The sequence below is a fragment of the Oncorhynchus keta genome, unplaced genomic scaffold (assembly GCF_023373465.1).
Source record: "Oncorhynchus keta strain PuntledgeMale-10-30-2019 unplaced genomic scaffold, Oket_V2 Un_contig_4398_pilon_pilon, whole genome shotgun sequence".
Classification (NCBI taxonomy): domain Eukaryota; kingdom Metazoa; phylum Chordata; class Actinopteri; order Salmoniformes; family Salmonidae; genus Oncorhynchus; species Oncorhynchus keta.
The window spans coordinates 27,106-46,804 of NW_026287752.1; the positions used below are offsets into that span (position 1 = coordinate 27,106).

The 19,699-nt window shown below is 41.6% G+C and overlaps 1 protein-coding gene and 1 pseudogene across 1 annotated transcript; one reads left to right on the forward strand and one right to left on the reverse strand.

Annotated features, from left to right (window-relative positions):
* Nucleotides 1-1,063: 1,063 nt before the first annotated feature.
* LOC127924666 (gastrula zinc finger protein XlCGF7.1-like) lies at nt 1,064-9,285 on the reverse strand. The gene is made up of 2 exons (XM_052509379.1): nt 8,803-9,285; nt 1,064-1,689 (listed from the first exon to the last, which is right to left on the reverse strand). The coding sequence occupies exons 1-2, from the start codon at nt 9,053-9,055 to the stop codon at nt 1,064-1,066; spliced, it is 879 nt and encodes a 292-aa protein (XP_052365339.1). The 5' UTR covers nt 9,056-9,285.
* Nucleotides 9,286-15,677: 6,392 nt separating this feature from the next.
* Nucleotides 15,678-19,699, forward strand: LOC127924653 (gastrula zinc finger protein XlCGF17.1-like; annotated as a pseudogene).

Here is a 19,699-nt window from a genome sequence, read left to right on the forward strand (position 1 = left end):
GACAAAGACACGTTTTTGTTGATCGATTGGTGAGAATTTAAAATAAACTTCACATCTGTATTCAATGCAAATTCAGATTTATTCAGTCAACAGATAATATCAAAATAAACAGCTCTATACTGCTTCTACATAGTGGAATTGGTGGGAACATTCATGTTTTTCAGGTCAACAACTTATCCATGTTGTTATAATATAATAATAATAATACAATAATATAATAATAATAATAATAATAATATCATAATATAATAATAATAATAATATATGCCATTTAGCAGACGCTTTTATCCAAAGCGACTTACAGTCATGTGTGCATACATTCTACGTATGGGTGGTCCCGGGAATCGAACCCACTACCCTGGCGTTACAAGCGCCATGCGCTACCAACTGTGCTACAGTAGGACCACAATTAATTATAAAAACGCCATCACATTTTCATCGTTCTTTATCTTGACGACTAGTAAACAAATTAACTCAATGAAACAAAACGACTAAATTCAAGAGGTTTCAAAGTTCAAAATGAAGAAATGCTCATTCTATTAATCTATTCCATAATTTACATGGTGCAATATCTAAATTGTGTATTCAAATCAAATTAATTTAGCGAAAAGCCAGATCACATCACATTCAAGAGGTTTAAGGTTAGAATCAAAGAAATCCAAAACTCCATTCATCTATATAATAATTAACATTTAGCAATATCCCAAAAATATAATGAACAATATTAGAGGGTTTATACTCGTATGAATGTATAGTATTTATCATTTATAGTATTTATCATCTCCAGATGAAAACTTGAAAAGAGTAGGTCTATTTTGTTAATGATTTCATGTTAACAATATGATTTCATTTGGCATAAACAAAAACCTAAATTCTCAGGTCAAAAACACAAGTCAGAACACAGCCTCTCTAATCTCCCATGTGATTTCAGGTCCTCTGACTGGGAAAATGTCTTTCCACACTGAGAGCACTGGTAGATGTATGCTTATTCAGATGTCTTAAGTTGGTAAAACTCTTTCCACACAGGGAGCATTGGTAGGGCTTTTCCCCTGTGTGTATCTTTTCATGCTTCTTCTATGCGGGTAAAACTCTTTCCACACAGGGAGCAGGCTTTTTCCCCTGTGTGTATCTTTTCATGCTCCTCCAGGCTCCTTAAGCGGGTAAAATGCTTTCCACACTGGGAACATTGGAAAGGATTTTCCCCTGTGTGTATCCTCTCATGCTCCTCCAGGCTCCTTAAGCGGGTAAAATGCTTTCCACACTGGGAACATTGGTAGGGCTTTTCCCCTGTGTGTGTCCTCTCATGCGTAGTCAGGCTCCTTAAGCGGGTAAAATGCTTTCCACACTGGGAACATTGGTAGGGCTTTTCCCCTGTGTGTATCCTCTCATGCCTCTTCAGCCTGCTTAAGCAGGCAAAATGCTTCCCACACTGGGAACATTGGAAATAATGTGTGTGTGTCCTCTCATGCGCCTTCAGGTTGCTTAAGCGGTTAAAACACTTTCCACACTGGGAACATTGGAAAGGTTTCTCCCCTGTGTGTGTCCTCTCATGCCGTTTTAGGTCCCCTGATTTGGAAAATCTCTTTTCACATTGGGAGCAGTGGTGTGGTCTCCCTGGTTTGGGTGTCTCTGGGTCTGGTTCCCCTGAAGGACTCTTTCCGCTGTCAGAGTGAGAGGCTGGTCTCTCTCCTGTCAAAGACAAACAGATTATTTAGTTAAATACTTAATAGAGACCTGAATAAAACTTCTACATGATAAAACTGGCTCCATGTTAGAGGAGGAGCCTGGTGAAGAGCTCCGGTCTGAGTAACTGACATCGCTGTTCTCCTCTGTGACATTGCTGCCCCCTCTGTGACATTGCTGCTTCCTCTGTGACATCTCTGCCCCCTCTGTGACATCTCTGCTCCCTCTGTGACATCTCTGCCCCCTCTGTGACATCACTGCCCCCTCTGTGACATCACTGCCCCCTCTGTGACATCACTGCCCCCTCTGTGACATCACTGCTTCCTCCTGTGACATCGCTGCTTCCTACTGTGACATCGCTGCTCCCTCTGTGACATTACTGCCCCCTCTGTGACATCGCTGCTCCCTCTGTGACATCTCTGCTCCCTCTGTGACATCGCTGCCCCCTCTGTGACATCGCTGCTTCCTCCTGTGACATCGCTGCTCCCTCTGTGACGTCGCTGCTTCCCTCCTGTGACGTCGCTGCCCCCTCTGTGACGTCGCTGCTCCCTCTGTGACGTCGCTGCTCCCTCTGTGACGTCGCTGCTCCCTCTGTGACGTCGCTGCTCCCTCTGTGACGTCGCTGCTCCCTCTGTGACGTCGCTGCTCCCTCTGTGACGTCGCTGCTCCCTCTGTGACGTCGCTGCCCCCTCTGTGACGTCGCTGCTCCCTCTGTGACGTCGCTGCTCCCTCTGTGACATCTCTGCTCCCTCTGTGACATCGCTGCCCCCTCTGTGACATCGCTGCCCTCCTGTGACATCGCTGCTCCCTCTGTGACATCGCTGCTTCCTCCTGTGACGTCGCTGCTCCCTCTGTGACGTCGCTGCTCCCTCTGTGACGTCGCCCCCTCTGTGACGTCGCTGCTCCCCTCTGTGACGTCGCTGCCCCCTCTGTGACGTCGCTGCTCCCTCTGTGACGTCGCTGCTCCCTCTGTGACATCGCTGCCCCCTCTGTGACATCGCTGCCCCTCTGTGACTCCCCCTCTGTGACGTCGCTGCTCCTCTGTGACGTCGCTGCCCCTCTGTGACGTCGCTGCTCCCTCTGTGACGTCGCTCCCCCTCTGTGACGTCGCTGCCCCTCTGTGACGCTGCTCCCTCTGTGACGTCGCTGCCCCCTCTGTGACGTCGCTGCCCCCTCTGTGACGTCGCTGCCCCCTCTGTGACGTCGCTGCCCTCTCTGTGCCGCTGCCCCCTCTGTGACGTCGCTGCCCCCCTCTGTGACGTCGCTGCCCCCTCTGTGACGTCGCTGCCCCTCTGTGACGTCGCTGCCCCTCTGTGACGTCGCTGCTCCCTCTGTGACGTCGCTGCCCCCTCTGTGACGTCGCTGCCCCTCTGTGACGTCGCTGCCCCCTCTCTGTGACGTCGCTGCCCCCTCTGTGACGTCGCTGCCCCTCTCTGTGACGTCGCTGCCCCCTCTCTGTGACGTCGCTGCCCCTCTGTGACGTCGTTGCCCCCTCCTTTTAAACTACTGCCCAGCCTTTCTGAACTGCCTGACTGAACAACACATCATCTGAATCTGTGGAAGACCATCACCAAGACCAGCCAGATCTCTACATGGGTTTTGTTAGTTTTTGCAGTCTGAGATGGTCTTTGTGATGAAAAGTGTTGTATATAATACATTATAATTACTACTATTGTTATACTATCAGGTTTAGACTAGTTAGGTTTAGTTTAATGATATATAATGATAAATAATGATATATACAGTGGGGAGAACAAGTATATACACCAAGTCACTTGGCTCTGTCATAACCTCACATGGTCTCTCCTATCATTGCTATGCAGACGACACACAATTAATCTTCTCCTTTCCCCCTTCTGATGACCAGGTGGCGAATCGCATCTCTGCATGTCTGGCAGACATATCAGTGTGGATGACGGATCACCACCTCAAGCTGAACCTCGGCAAGACGGAGCTGCTCTTCCTCCCGGGGAAGGACTGCCCGTTCCATGATCTCGCCATCACGGTTGACAACTCCATTGTGTCCTCCTCCCAGAGCGCTAAGAACCTTGGCGTGATCCTGGACAACACCCTGTCGTTCTCAACTAACATCAAGGCGGTGGCCCGTTCCTGTAGGTTCATGCTCTACAACATCCGCAGAGTACGACCCTGCCTCACACAGGAAGCGGCGCAGGTCCTAATCCAGGCACTTGTCATCTCCCGTCTGGATTACTGCAACTCGCTGTTGGCTGGGCTCCCTGCCTGTGCCATTAAACCCCTACAACTCATCCAGAATGCCGCAGCCCGTCTGGTGTTCAACCTTCCCAAGTTCTCTCACGTCAACCCGCTCCTCCGCTCTCTCCACTGGCTTCCAGTTGAAGCTCGCATCCGCTACAAGACCATGGTGCTTGCCTACGGAGCTGTGAGGGGAACGGCACCTCAGTACCTCCAGGCTCTGATCAGGCCCTACACCCAAACAAGGGCACTGCGTTCATCCACCTCTGGCCTGCTCGCCTCCCTACCACTGAGGAAGTACAGTTCCCGCTCAGCCCAGTCAAAACTGTTCGCTGCTCTGGCTCCCCAATGGTGGAACACACTCCCTCACGACGCCAGGACAGCGGAGTCAATCACCACCTTCCGGAGACACCTGAAACCCCACCTCTTTAAGGAATACCTAGGATAGGATAAAGTAATCCTTCTCACCCCCCTTAAAAGATTTAGATGCACTATTGTAAAGTGGCTGTTCCACTGGATGTCATAAGGTGAATGCACCAATTTGTAAGTCGCTCTGGATAAGAGCGTCTGCTAAATGACTTAAATGTAAATGTAAGTATTTGATACACTGCTGATTTTGAAGGTTTTCCTACTTACAAAGCATGTAGAGGTCTGTAATTTTTTATCATAGGTACACTTCAACTGTGAGAGACGGAATCTAAAACAAAAATCCAGAAAATCACATTGTATGATTTTTAAGTAATTAATTTGCATTTTATCTCTGTGATTGGGTAACTCCTACCAGTAATCTGCCCTCCTCTTTCCAGAGTTATCCATCCCTGTGATTGGGTAACGGCTTTAATGAAGTGGAAGCTGCATTCATGTAGATCAGGTTGTCATACCTGTGGTATTATTCATCAGGTTGTCATTCCTGTGGTATTATTGATCAGGTTGTCATACCTGTGGTATTATTGATCAGGTTGTCATTCCTGTGGTATTATTGATCAGGTTGTCATTCCTGTGGTATTATTGATCAGGTTGTCATACCTGTGGTATTATTGATCAGGTTGTCATTCCTGTGGTATTATTGATCAGGTTGTCATACCTGTGGTATTATTGATCAGGTTGTCATTCCTGTGGTATTATTGATCAGGTTGTCATACCTGTGGTATTATTGATCAGGTTGTCATTCCTGTGGTATTATTGATCAGGTTGTCATACCTGTGGTATTATTGATCAGGTTGTCATACCTGTGGTATACGGGCTTTATGGCTTAAACTATTACCCTACGTATTTATCTGGACAGGTAAGATAACAGTATAATGTGGCTCTATACTCCACTACGTATTTATCTGGACAGGGAAGATAACAGTTTAATGTGGCTCTATACTCCACTACGTATTTATCTAGACAGGGAAGATAACAGTTTAATGTGGCTCTATACTCCACTACGTATTTATCTGGACAGGGAAGATAACAGTATAATGTGGCTCTATACTCCACTACGTATTTATCTGGACAGGGAAGATAACAGTTTAATGTGGCTCTATACTCCACTACGTATTTATCTGGACAGGTAAGATAACAGTTTAATGTGGCTCTATACTCCACTACGTATTTATCTAGACAGGTAAGATAACAGTTTAATGTGGCTCTATACTCCACTACGTATTTATCTGGACAGGGAAGATAACAGTTTAATGTGGCTCTATACTCCACTACGTATTTATCTGGACAGGGAAGATAACAGTTTAATGTGGCTCTATACTCCACTACGTATTTATCTAGACAGGGAAGATAACAGTTTAATGTGGCTCTATACTCCACTACGTATTTATCTAGACAGGGAAGATAACAGTTTAATGTGGCTCTATACTCCACTACGTATTTATCTGGACAGGGAAGATAACAGTTTAATGTGGCTCTATACTCCACTACGTATTTATCTAGACAGGGAAGATAACAGTTTAATGTGGCTCTATACTCCACTACATATTTATCTAGACAGGGAAGATAACAGTTTAATGTGGCTCTATACTCCACTACGTATTTATCTAGACAGGGAAGATAACAGTATAATGTGGCTCTATACTCCACTACGTATTTATCTGGACAGGTAAGATAACAGTTTAATGTGGCTCTATACTCCACTACGTATTTATCTGGACAGGTAAGATAACAGTTTAATGTGGCTCTATACTCCACTACGTATTTATCTAGACAGGGAAGATAACAGTTTAATGTGGCTCTATACTCCACTACGTATTTATCTGGACAGGGAAGATAACAGTTTAATGTGGCTCTATACTCCACTACGTATTTATCTAGACAGGGAAGATAACAGTTTAATGTGGCTCTATACTCCACTACGTATTTATCTGGACAGGGAAGATAACAGTTTAATGTGGCTCTATACTCCACTACGTATTTATCTGGACAGGTAAGATAACAGTTTAATGTGGCTCTATACTCCACTACGTATTTATCTAGACAGGGAAGATAACAGTATAATGTGGCTCTATACTCCACTACGTATTTATCTGGACAGGGAAGATAACAGTATAATGTGGCTCTATACTCCACTACGTATTTATCTGGACAGGTAAGATAACAGTTTAATGTGGCTCTATACTCCACTACGTATTTATCTGGACAGGTAAGATAACAGTTTAATGTGGCTCTATACTCCACTACGTATTTATCTAGACAGGTAAGATAACAGTTTAATGTGGCTCTATACTCCACTACGTATTTATCTGGACAGGTAAGATAACAGTTTAATGTGGCTCTATACTCCACTACGTATTTATCTAGACAGGTAAGATAACAGTTTAATGTGGCTCTATACTCCACTACGTATTTATCTGGACAGGTAAGATAACAGTTTAATGTGGCTCTATACTCCACTACGTATTTATCTAGACAGGTAAGATAACAGTTTAATGTGGCTCTATACTCCACTACGTATTTATCTAGACAGGTAAGATAACAGTTTAATGTGGCTCTATACTCCACTACGTATTTATCTGGACAGGTAAGATAACAGTTTAATGTGGCTCTATACTCCACTACGTATTTATCTAGACAGGTAAGATAACAGTTTAATGTGAATCTATACTCCACTATTTTAGATTGGAGATCAAATGTTTCATATGAGACAAAGGAACAGAATGTCACCTTTTAGTTGAGGGTATATTGACACATATCAGTTTTACCATTTAGAAATAAAATATCTAGTCCCTACATTTGAATGCCTCATAAGTATTTGGACAAAATTCAGTTATATGTGTATTAAAGTATCTGATCCCATATTCCTAGAACACAATGACGACATCACAATGACGACATCACAATGACGACATCACAATGACGACATCACAATGACTGCATCACAATGACGACATCACAATGACTACATCACAATGACGACATCACAATGACGACATCACAATGACTACATCACAATGACTACATCACAATGACGACATCACAATGACTACATCACAATGACGACATCACAATGACGACATCACAATGACTACATCACAATGACGACATCACAATGACTACATCACAATGACTACATCACAATGACTACATCACAATGACGACATCACAATGACTACATCACAATGACGACATCACAATGACGACATCACAATGACTACATCACAATGACGACATCACAATGACGACATCACAATGACGACATCACAATGACTACATCACAATGACTACATCACAATGACGACATCACAATGACGACATCACAATGACGACATCACAATGACGACATCACAATGACTACATCACAATGACTACATCACAATGACGACATCACAATGACTACATCACAATGACTACATCACAATGACGACATCACAATGACGACATCACAATGACGACATCACAATGACGACATCACAATGACGACATCACAATGACGACATCACAATGACTACATCACAATGACTACATCACAATGACTACATCACAATGACTACATCACAATGACTACATCACAATGACGACATCACAATGACGACATCACAATGACTACATCACAATGACTACATCACAATGACGACATCACAATGACTACATCACAATGACTACATCACAATGACTACATCACAATGACGACATCACAATGACGACATCACAATGACTACATCACAATGACTACATCACAATGACTACATCACAATGACTACATCACAATGACTACATCACAATGACTACATCACAATGACGACATCAAAGCTTGTGACTCAGCAAACTTGTTGGATACATTTGATGAAGGGGGGGTCGAGGTCAGTATTAAGGAGGAAGAAAAGTGTATGGCCAGTATTATTTAGTGTCCAGTAAAGTGCAGTAAAGTGCAGTAAAGTGATCACATTTGCAGTTTGTTTTGGTTGTGTTTCAGATGATGTTGTACCCAATAGAAATGAACAGTAAATCATGTATCGTATCATACGAGTCACACAAGAATAGAATACGTTTCTGAACACTTGTAAATTAATATGGCTGCTAACATGATTAGGGATAATCATCAAAGAATCATGAATAATAATGAGTGAGAAAGGTAGAGCCATAAATACCATACTCCTTATTGGTACTTAAACGTTTTATATCTCCACTGTCCTAATCAACAGACAGGGAGAGTAGCTGAGGGTTTGAACAAATGGAACATCTCTAATTCATAGACAGAGCTGTGGATGCAAGGACCCACCATGAGATCAAAACGATGGTTTTAACCACGTTTTGAGTCAAATACAGTGTTTGTTTACATTTGCATTGTTTACAAGCTTATATTCGGGGTTCTGGTGAGGAGCACATTTCAGTGTAATGTCCCTTTGGCTTTAAAACCACACATTAGTTCAACAACTGCAGAGTTTCTGGCCGTGTTTTTAAGACAGTACTTACTGGTGTTACTCAGATCTTCAGTCTCCTCTTCCTCTCCTTCATCTCCCAAAACATCCTCCTCTTCTTCTTTCAAGGTGACAGCCTCCTCTTCCTCCCTTTTCATTCTGAAAACTTCTACTTCCTCTTCTTCCACTGTGACAGTCTCTATCCCCTCTTCATCTTTCACTCTAAAATGTTCTGTCTCTTCTTTCACTATAACATCATCCTCTTCTTTCAATGTGATACTGATGGCCTCCTCTTCCTCCTTTTTCATTCTGAAAGCTTCTTCTTCTCCATTTACTGTAACATCCTTCTCTTCTTTCAGGACAATGTTCAGCCCCAGAGCTTCTTTCTCCGCCCAGCAGACCGCTCTTCTTTAACAGGAGGGGAGTCGTTCAGTGAGTTCATGGTCGGGCTAGCTAGCATTAACGATAAGCTTAGTGCTCGACTCGGTATAATTAACACATTTGTACATTTAACAAGCAAATTACTTTAAGTTAAATAGTAGATAATAAGATTGTGTTTAAAAACTACCGAGACCAATATTCACAAAAATGGTCGAAAGAGCTTGTTTTCGGTTGTATGTTGGCTACAAGGCTAAAGAGATGGTTGAATGAGTCAGTATCCGTGTTGTTGAAACAGCTTCCGGTGTCGTGTTGGTCCACTAGATATGACGTCACCAACGGAAGGTCGCATATCGCCGTCAGCTGACTGGAATGGGTAACGCAGTTTAGAAAAATATTCACTACATTGTTTATTCATTTAAAGATGAGCAAATATGTTTTGTCTGACTTCTTTACTTTCGTCTATGCAGACGTGTAGCTACATGTGAATGTGTACATTATGAATATATACTGTTAGAATAGTTTAATGCAGACCTATAGCTACATGTGAATATGTACATTATGTGAATACACGAGGATACATGAGGTGATAATAGTTTCGTGTAGCTCAGTTGGTAAAGCATGGCGCCAGGGTTGTTGGTTTGATACCCGCGAGGGACCAGTACGAAAATGTATGCACACGCTAATGTAAGTCGATCTGCTTAATGAGTAACATGTTAAACAATTAAGACCTAATTCAGGACTTAACTCCAGTCTTGACCGTATAATGTCATTTGCATGCTACGTCATCAAGCTGCTGTTGTGGCTGACTAGCTGTTGTTGTTGAAGAAGCGTCCTTGGGCCTGTTGCACAAAACTAGGATAGGGATTAAGCCAGGATATCTTGGTGATCCTGGCTCAATTGATCCGTAATCCGGTTGCACTAAAGATGGATAGGGGGCAGGAGGATATGTTATGGTATAAATTACCATGGAGATTTATTCTGTGGAGCTAGCCTGCTCCAGACCAGGCTAAATTCCAGGATCTATTTAATCTCATCCCTAATGTCAGTCAGCAGTCACCACAAATGGAAACCAATAGTTAATTCACTGCTCACTATACATTGTTATCACATATAACTAGACCCACTGTCATTATTTAAACGTTTGTGATCATTAATTTCAATGATTTTGGATAAAAAATGATTTTTAGATGTTGCTATCATTAGATAATTTACAGTTTCCCATAGACTATATATAAAATGATAGAATATTAGGGCCAGAGGGAAAAAAAAGACAAGTCATAATATTGTAACCAGTTGTTTTAAAGGAGGACAGTTGTTAAAATGACAGATGCGGGGCATTTCGTGAAATTGTACTTCAGTATGGTTTCATAAACAAAGACATGCTGATGTGCCAGAATATTAAGTATCACATTGTCATAAGTATCAAAACTGTAAAAACAATATGTAGCTTTTCTGCAGAAAGAACCAGCCTCATAAATTTATGACTTTATCCTTTTCTTCAGTGTGGCCCTAGTACTCTGTCATATAAACAAATACACATTCCATAGGAATATAAAAACACAATGTGTAACATTATGTTCCTTTATTGAATAAGGACAAAACAAAGCAGGTAAACCATCAGCTCCTTTCGAAACTGAAGTCACAGTGACTCTACAAGATGGAAAGCACAGAATCCAAGCATATTATACAAAATGATACATACACATTCAAAGGTCTGTATATAACACACCCTGCATGTCTGCACACTAAAATAAATGCAGGACAAATCCATACACATCAACTGAACAGACAAATGAATGGATGCAGTAGCCTCCCTGCAGCCTTGTATTACACACAGTATACCGCACAAACATCATAAGAGGCCAAATTCGTAAAAAAAACGAACCCAAAAAAACCAAATTCCTCTGCCACCGCAGGACATATTTAACCAAAATTGAAAGCACACATACTAACTAAAATAATTCAACACATATTGGTCCCTCAGCAGCCGACCACTGTCGTCATCAGGGAAGATTGCCGGATTGTCCCAGTCCATGGCTGGTGGCACTCTGGGGGCCCTCTCCTTCCTCAGGCAGGCCACATTGTGGAGGACAGCACAAGCCACAGTAATATCACATGCCCTAACAGGGCTGACCCTTAATTTGTGAAGGCAGTGAAAGCGTGCCTTCAGGAGGCCAAAGGTCATTTCAACTCTGGCCCTGGTCCTGGCATGGGCATGGTTGTAGGCCTGCTGTGCTTCCTGGGGTCTGTGAAAGGTGTCAGGAGAAAAGGCTGGCAGCCATACCCCTGTCTCCCAGCAACACACCAGAGAATTCACCTGTCAACACAAAATCTCATCATTACTACCTCATAAACACAGTGATATTCTTGACACAGCCATGATGGTTATAAATAGGGGTTGTGTGGCTTACCTTGTGATAGGCACTGATAGATTTCAGAGGCCCGAAAGATTCTGGAGTCATGGACTGAGCCAGGCCATTTTGCCACAACATTGCTGATCACACAGTCAGCATTGCAGACCATCTGAAATCATAAGATGAGGAATATTACACCAATCAATGCACATCACTGGCAATGCAGAGTGTTCGTCAATGGACAATATCAAAAAGTTATGTTCACCTGAACATTAATGCTGTGAAAGGATTTCCTATTCACAAAATCGGCCTCATGGGCACCTGAGGGGCTTTTATCCTTATGTGTGTGCAGTCCACTGCACCAATGACATTGGGGAAACCTGTCACACAAAGTAATGAGTATCCTACTATGTGTTAACAGTTGTCCTGTAATTTGTAGATCCTCTTACCTGCAATCCTATAGAACTCCTCTTTGATGTCACAGAGTCTTCTGTGGCCAGGGAAGGAGATGAAGACATCTGCTAATGCTTTGATAGCCAGACACACACTCCTTATTGTGCGGCAAATTGTGGCCTTGTTCAGCTGTTCTGCATCCCCCACTGAGTACAGGAAGGCTCCACTAGCAAAAAAGCGCAAGGCCACACAAACCATTTGCTCCACACTCAGTGCATGGCTCCGTGCAGTGCGGTGCTTAATCCTGGGACCCAGTAGTCTGCATAGATACCTGATGCCATCTGCAGAAAACCTGTATCTTTCATATAGATGGTCGTCAGGGAAGGCCAGTGGGTCCAACCGGTCCCTGAAGACCCTTTCTCGCCTGAAGGCTCTCCTCAGCACAAGTGCTTCTTCATCCACCACATCTCGCACGAATGGGCATGCCATTGTCAGAGCAGAAAGGAACACACAATTTTGGGCCTTCATATAGGCTAGTGGCCACACCTGGTGCTGGGGGGGTGGGCAAAAGAGGGCGATGCCTTATAACGATGACTTGGTTGTACTGATTGCTGGGAAAATAAAAAAAAACCTTAGAAAGATGCCACCGTCCTGTGTGCTCACAATAAGAGCTCATATGTCATGGCTCACTTGACTTTACGAGAATATACCTAATTTTTATTTTGAGCTGTGTCATCTTCTTGGAGCTGGGGGAGGAAATACAAATAATGATTAATACATTTGTGTTACAGTTAGCATACAGTGTACATTGAAGGCATATCTCACCTCCCTCTCAAGTTTTTTTATTTCAAGGTCCAGTTTCCTAATTGTCCTCTTTTTTATTTCGGACTCCAGTGCAAGATTTTCCATCTTTCTTCTTGTACTGAATGTCTATGTCTGCCAGTTCTATTTGGCGCCGGAGGTGGTTGCCATACAACTTTCTGATAGCTTGTGAGCTCTGAGAACACAATACAATTAGCGCAGCTGGAATTTGGCAGGATGTGGTGTCCTTTTATTAATACGCACTATGTTGCCAGGCTGGTTTTCCCACTGTATAGCATCTGGGTCCTGTAAAAGAAATTAGATTTTTTGATTTTGATGAGGACTCCTCACCATTGTAGAGTAAATAGTACTTTCACAGTCTTACCATGATACCTCATGCCTTCTGGAAGCCAGAGAGATGGTCTCCTCCTCATCATCATCGTCTCCATCATGTGCTGTTGCTGCTGCACTGGGGCCTTCACCCTATCACATTTAATCGGATTCATATTGAAGCTAGTAGACAAGACATGCCAGGCCTACAGTATGCCTTTGATGGAGTACTCACTGGATCAGCATCGTCTGGTGCTTGTGCTGGTGGCTCTAACAGGAACACAGTGCTGCCAGACACTGCAAGGCAATAGGTAAACCAAAGTCAGACAGTCCAAATTGATTCAATATGAATGTGGTTGTATCCCATGTAGAGATGGAAGGACATACCTTGAATGAAGCGGGTGGCATCTTGGGAGGAACCTATGCTTGTCTCTTTCCCCCCAGGGATCCCCTCTAAGACGGGCCTGCCTTTATTTAGCTCCAAGGCCATGTCCTCTGCTGGGGTAAGGTCAGCCTTTGGTGACCCACCACCCGTGCCTTGTCTGTGGGTATTCTTTTTCACTGCTAAAACAGTACAGACAATGTGTGAGCAGGCACCTTCTGGGTACAATATATGCTTGTGCTTTGTTAAATATTAGTCAGGGACCATACCATTCTGCAGAATGTTCTTGTATTTGATTTTGACCTGCTGCCATGTCCGTTTTGGCCCGTTCATGTTTAATCTACACACACACACACACACACACACATTTAATGGAGTCACACTGCAAAAAATTACTTGGTATTTTTGTCTTGTTTTCAGTAAAAATATTAAAAAAAAAAAACTTAAATAAAGATGTATTTTCTTGATTTGCTAAATGACCTAGCAAAATAAGTATAGTTTAGACAAAAAATATAAACTTTAAGTAAATGTGTGCTTAAAACAAGCAAATAAAAAATCTGTCAATATAATAAAAATTCTCTTGAAATAAGTTTACTTTTTCCATAAACACTTAATTTTAGAAAAGTTCTCGTTTCACTGGCAGATTTTTTGCTTATTTTCCTAGGTAATTTTGCTCAAGAAAATATTCAAGATGTTTTTTAGATATTTTTTTTTACTGAAAACAAGACAAAAATACTAAGTAAGAAAGACATTTTTGCAGTGCAGTGAGCAACCGACCTTGGGTCCTTTGAAAGGCGCTATATAAATTAAAGTGATTATTATTATAGCTCATCTATTTATTCAATTAAATTTTATTTATATAGCACTTTTCAATTGTTTCATTCTGTCAAAGCAGCTTTACATTAATGAAAGCAGGAGAAACACAAAAAAACGGTGGACAACATAAGAAGCAGAGTACAACGGCTAAGATTAAACCGTACTGAGCGTAGTAACGTTAAATAATAATGTAAGGCTTTAATAATAATTTATCATAGCTTTATACAGTGTGATGGACTTACTTTACACAATTTCACTCATATCTGCAGTGCATTTCAATTAAAAATTTAACCGTTTCATAATTACAGTACAACTGCGTTTTTGGAGATGTGAATTAAATATTTGAATTGTAATTGTGATGTTTCAGCGGAGCGGTGAGTGTGTAATTGTGCACTACTTACGCATTCAGGCGGTCTGCAATACTTTGCCACGCTTTTTCTCTTTGCTTTATCACTGTGGCGGTGTTGCCTTTCTTCTTAATTATATCTTTTACCTCCTCGTATGCCTCCATGAGGATTTGTGCTTCCGACGGGGAAAAGTACGCGGCTCTAGTTGCCATGGTAAATCAGTTAATCTGTGATCTGTGGCGGGGTCTATTTGAGTGAGCCTGGTTTAAGGATTGGTTTCACCTGGCTTAATGAATCCGTGTCTGCTCATCCTGGCTTGGTCTTTGTGCAACCAATTAAGCCTGGACGCACATGTTTTGGCTTCATTGAGCTCAGCTGAGTCATTTATCCCGGATGTCTTAATTCTACTTTTGTGCAACAGGCCCCTTGTCTACTAGATTACACGTCACGCTGTAATATATATTTTACTCAACTGCGTTTTACTCCAGTCAGCAAAAAACATTGTGGGACTTTAAGCCGATGCTGTTGGTGTGACGTATAATGTAGTGGACGGAACGCTTCTTTCAACAGCAGCAACAGTTAGTCAGACACCTCGGTAGCTTGATAGACAAAATAGATTAACCAATAAAGCTCTTTAGACGCTTTAGTGTATATTAGACACAGTTTTTTTAAACACACTTCTGTCGTCTAGTTAGTTATCCACTTTAATGTCGTATTTGCGGCGTTGTTATTAGTCAGCTAGTGGGCTTGTTAAGTTAGCATTAGCCTAGCTAGCTAACATCCACGACCATGAGTTCACTAAGCTGCTCTCCTGCTAAAGAAGAGGAGGTCTGCTGGACGGAGAAAGAAGCTCTGGTGAAAGAGGAAGAGGAGGAAGAAGAAGCTGTTACAGTAAAAATAGAAGTAGAGGGTGAAGCTGTTATAGTGAAAGAAGAGAGAGACGTTTCAGTGAAAGAAGAAGACGCGTTCAGAGTGAAAGAGGAGGAGGATGTTACAGTTAATAAAGAAGAGGAGGTGGAAGAGAAAGAGGCTGCAGTTTATGGAGTGAAAGAGGAGGAGGGGGAGATGACTGTTACATCGAAAAAGGGGAGGAGGACATCTGGGCCCCGTTTCCCAAAGTTATCTTATGGTTCTACAGATGAAGTTAGCCGTGAAAAGCTTTTGGGAAACCGGGGCCTGAAAACACTAGTAAGTACTGTCTTAAAAACAGAGGCATAAACTCTGCAGTTGAACTGATGTGTGGTTTTAAAAGGGAAATCTACAGTTGCTTTTAAATTATTTATTTATTATATTGATCACTTGACTGTCTTAAGACAATAGTCAATTACGTTTGTAAAAGCATTTAAACATTTCATTTACAGACATCAATTGTTGTACAACATCCTGGGCATCACCTTTTAGCTGAAAATAGAATTCATCCATGATGTCATAATGATAGTTTAACCAGGTTTCTAGGCTATATAGTATATTGTAGAATTCATCCATGATGTCATAATGATAGTTTAACCAGGTTTCTAGGCTATATAGTATATTCTCTCATTTTGTCTGTCACGGTTGAAGTGTACCTATGATGAAAATTACAGGCCTCTCATCTTTTAAGTGGGAGAACTTGCCATGATGTCATAATGATAGTTTAACCAGGTTTTGAGGCTATATAGTATATTCTAGAATTCATCCATGATGTCATAATGATAGTTTAACCAGGTTTCTAGGCTATATAGTATATTCTAGAATTCATCCATGATGTCATAATGATGGTTTAACCAGGTTTCTAGGCTATATAGACAGTGGATTTCTGCTGTTGTGGGCCTTTAACCATCTGTCTGACTTTGTTGTTCACACAGGAGAGAGACGTGACTATCGTGGATCCTCTGGGGAGCCTCAACAACAGCATGATGCTGAAGAGACAGAGGAGAGTCTCTCCACATCAGAACACCTCAAACACCAGCGGAGACACACAGGAAGAAACCTCACCGCTGCTCTGACTGTGGGAAGAGATTCCCCTCTTCAGCTGACCTTAAAAGACATCTGAGAATCCACACGGGAGAGAAACCTAATAACTGTGATCAATGTGGGAAGAGTTTTAGTGTTACAAGCAGCCTGAAAGCACACCAGAGAACACACACAGGAGAGAAACCTTACAGCTGTTATCAGTGTGGGAAAAGTTTTACCTCATCTAGCCACCTGACCATACACCAGAAAACACACACAGGAGAGAAACCTTATAGCTGTGATCACTGTGGGAAGAGTTTTGTTACATCTAGCTGTCTGACCATACACCAGAGAATACACACTGGTGAGAAACCTTACAGCTGTAATCAATGTGGGAAGAATTTTTCTCACTCAGGCAACCTGATAGCACACCTGAGAATACACACTGGAGAGAAACCTCATTGCTGCTCTGACTGTGGGCAGAGATTCATCTTTTAGCAATCTTAAAATACATCAGAGAATACACACAGGAGAAAAACCTTACCACTGCTCGGACTGTGGAAAGAGTTTTGTTTCATCAAAACATTTAAAATCACACCAGAGAACACACACAGGAGAGAAGCCTTATAGCTGTGATCAATGTGGGAAGAGTTTTGGAACATCTAGCAGCCTGAAAACACACCAGAGGGGACACACAGGAGAGAAACCTCATAGCTGTGATCAATGTGGGAAGAGTTTTGTTACATCTAGCAGTCTGACTCTACACCAGAGAACACACACAGGAGAGAAACCTCATAGCTGTAGTCAGTGTGACATGAGATACTCTGGTAAAAGATCTCTGATTAAACACCAGAAAATACATGAAGGAGTTGTTTCATGATATCAATAAAATAATGTTACAATATAGAATGTTTTAACATTGTAGTATGAGTATTTTAATGATGTCACAATGTAGAATGTTTTAACATTGTAGTAGGAGTGTTTTAATGATGTCACAATGTAGAATGTTTTAACATTGTAGTAGGAGTATTTTAACGATGTTCTGTTGATTTAAGTGTCATGTGGATATGAGCCTCATCAGGGGAAAAATCCAGGCTCTGTATTGAAAGAGTATTATTTAACCAAAAAAGTGTTGCGTTACACTTACCTCGTTGGCAACCCACTTGAATTAAAATGCATCACTTAAATGTAACTAGCAGTTGTCTACAAATTGTCCTCTAACCAGTGATGTACACATTATTCCCAGATTCCGTGTGGTGTTTGAGCTGCTAGTTTAATTTTGGAGAAATATAATTGAAACGCATCCCTCCAAAATGTAGCTGACTGTCTTCTGCAGGTTGTCTGCAGGTTGTCCTCTAACCAGTGAGGCAAAAGATATCTCCCATTTCCATGTGTTTTGTTTAGTTGTGTTAGTTTCAACAGCAACCTACAACCTGATTTCCCCTAATCGATATCAGTGATTTATTAATTAATTAATTATTGCAAATTATGGTGGAAAATAAGTATTTGGTCAATAACAAAAGTTTATCTCAATACTTTGTTATATACCCTTTGTTTGCAATGACAGAGGTGAAACGTTTTCTGTAAGTCTTCACAAGGTTTTCACACACTGTTGCTGGTATTTTGGCCCATTCCTCCATGCAAATCTCCTCTAGAGCAGTGATGTTTTGCGGCTGTTGCTGGGCAACATGGACTTTCAACTCCCTTCAAAGATTTTCTATGGGGTTGAGATCTGGAGACTGGCTAGGACCTTGAAATGCTTCTTACGAAGCCACTCCTTCGTTGCCCGGGCGGTGTGTTTGGGACTAACCCCTGCCTCTGATTGACCATATCAGGCCAAACACAGAAACAGACAAACTAGACATACAATATAGAATGCCCACTCAGATCACACCCTGACCAAACAAAACCTATAAACATACAAAGCAAACTATGGTCAGGACGTGACACAAGCCTATTGGGAATTCTTGATCGATCATTGATCCAAAAAAGACACACACCTGTTCTGGGTTAATTCCATAGCTGTTTGCATTGTAGTGTATTAGCCGGGTATGAGACATGATAATTAATACAATTGAAGTAAAGTATAAAATAAACAGTATTATCCTAAATTGAGAGATGAATTAAAAATCACATCGACATCATCTTTCAGAATGTACCTGTTTTCCGTATAGAATGACATGTTTCCAGATTATATTACAACTCTTTGTGTTTTGTCTTAGTGGTTGTTTCTTTAGTAAATAGGAAACTCAACAGTGTGTAAGTCTGAGAAACATTATTGAGATGGTTGGTTTATTGTTGTTGAAAGCTTGAAATGTACAGACATTGAGAAGTGATATTGCAGCAACAGTTTTAAAGGGGGTAATCGTATCATATATATACCCTTGCATGTTTGAATTAGAGCGTTTTCATCACAGCCTGGTAAACACATTCTTGTAAGTTGTCTACGTTGACATTTTAGGTTATGTCTCACATGTATCATAATAATATTAAAGATGATGATAATAATGTTATATTATTTTTTATAATAATACATATCTGCAAACCAAATGTATTTCTGAAAAACCCTGAAAGCATCTTCAATAGTTGTAGATGCTCCAACATTCATAGATGACCCTCAGGGTCATATAACAACCAGGGTTGCTGTAGAGTAAAAGCACAAGTTCAACACTCAGGAGTCAATGTCCTATCTTTTGTCTTTTTCATAGCCTGAGAGAGAGAGAGAAAGACAGAGATAGAGACAGAGAGAGAGGGGGGTAGAGAGAGAGAGAGAGGGGGGTAGAGAGAGAGAGAGAGAGGGGGAGAGAGAATATATTCCACACTTAAATAATAGGTCATTGTTCCCACACACAGCCCTGTCTTCATAGTTGTTTATATAGTTTATTATCATAGTTTTTGTCATAGCTTCTAATGATCGTTTCTAATCACAGATTGAATATAAATATAGGTGGCCTAACTTTCTAATCAATAAGCGGGTCAAGTCGACCCTAAGAGGGCAGAAGCTATTGTTTACAAACAGTATGGATAAAAAACATTGTATAAATAGTCTTCATTTTTTAAAAACATGTAAATGCCTAGAATTAATACCTATCATTCTTAAATAATATATATCTATATACACACATCGCCTTGAATATTCAGCTCCCCTTCAAAAAAGTTCAGTGAGGAAGGAAGGATTCCCCGTCCTGTCCTGGGACTGCTGCCTGGTGTTTGGAG

Excerpts from the sequence above, each read along its gene's own strand:
- LOC127924666 (XM_052509379.1), bottom strand. The coding sequence starts at position 9,055 with ATGAAAAAGGAGGAAGAGGAGGCCATCAGTATCACATTGAAAGAAGAG. Across the intron at positions 1,690-8,802 it reads TGAAGATCTGAGTAACACCA|GAGAGAGACCAGCCTCTCAC; the intron begins GTAAGTACTGTC and ends TGTCTTTGACAG.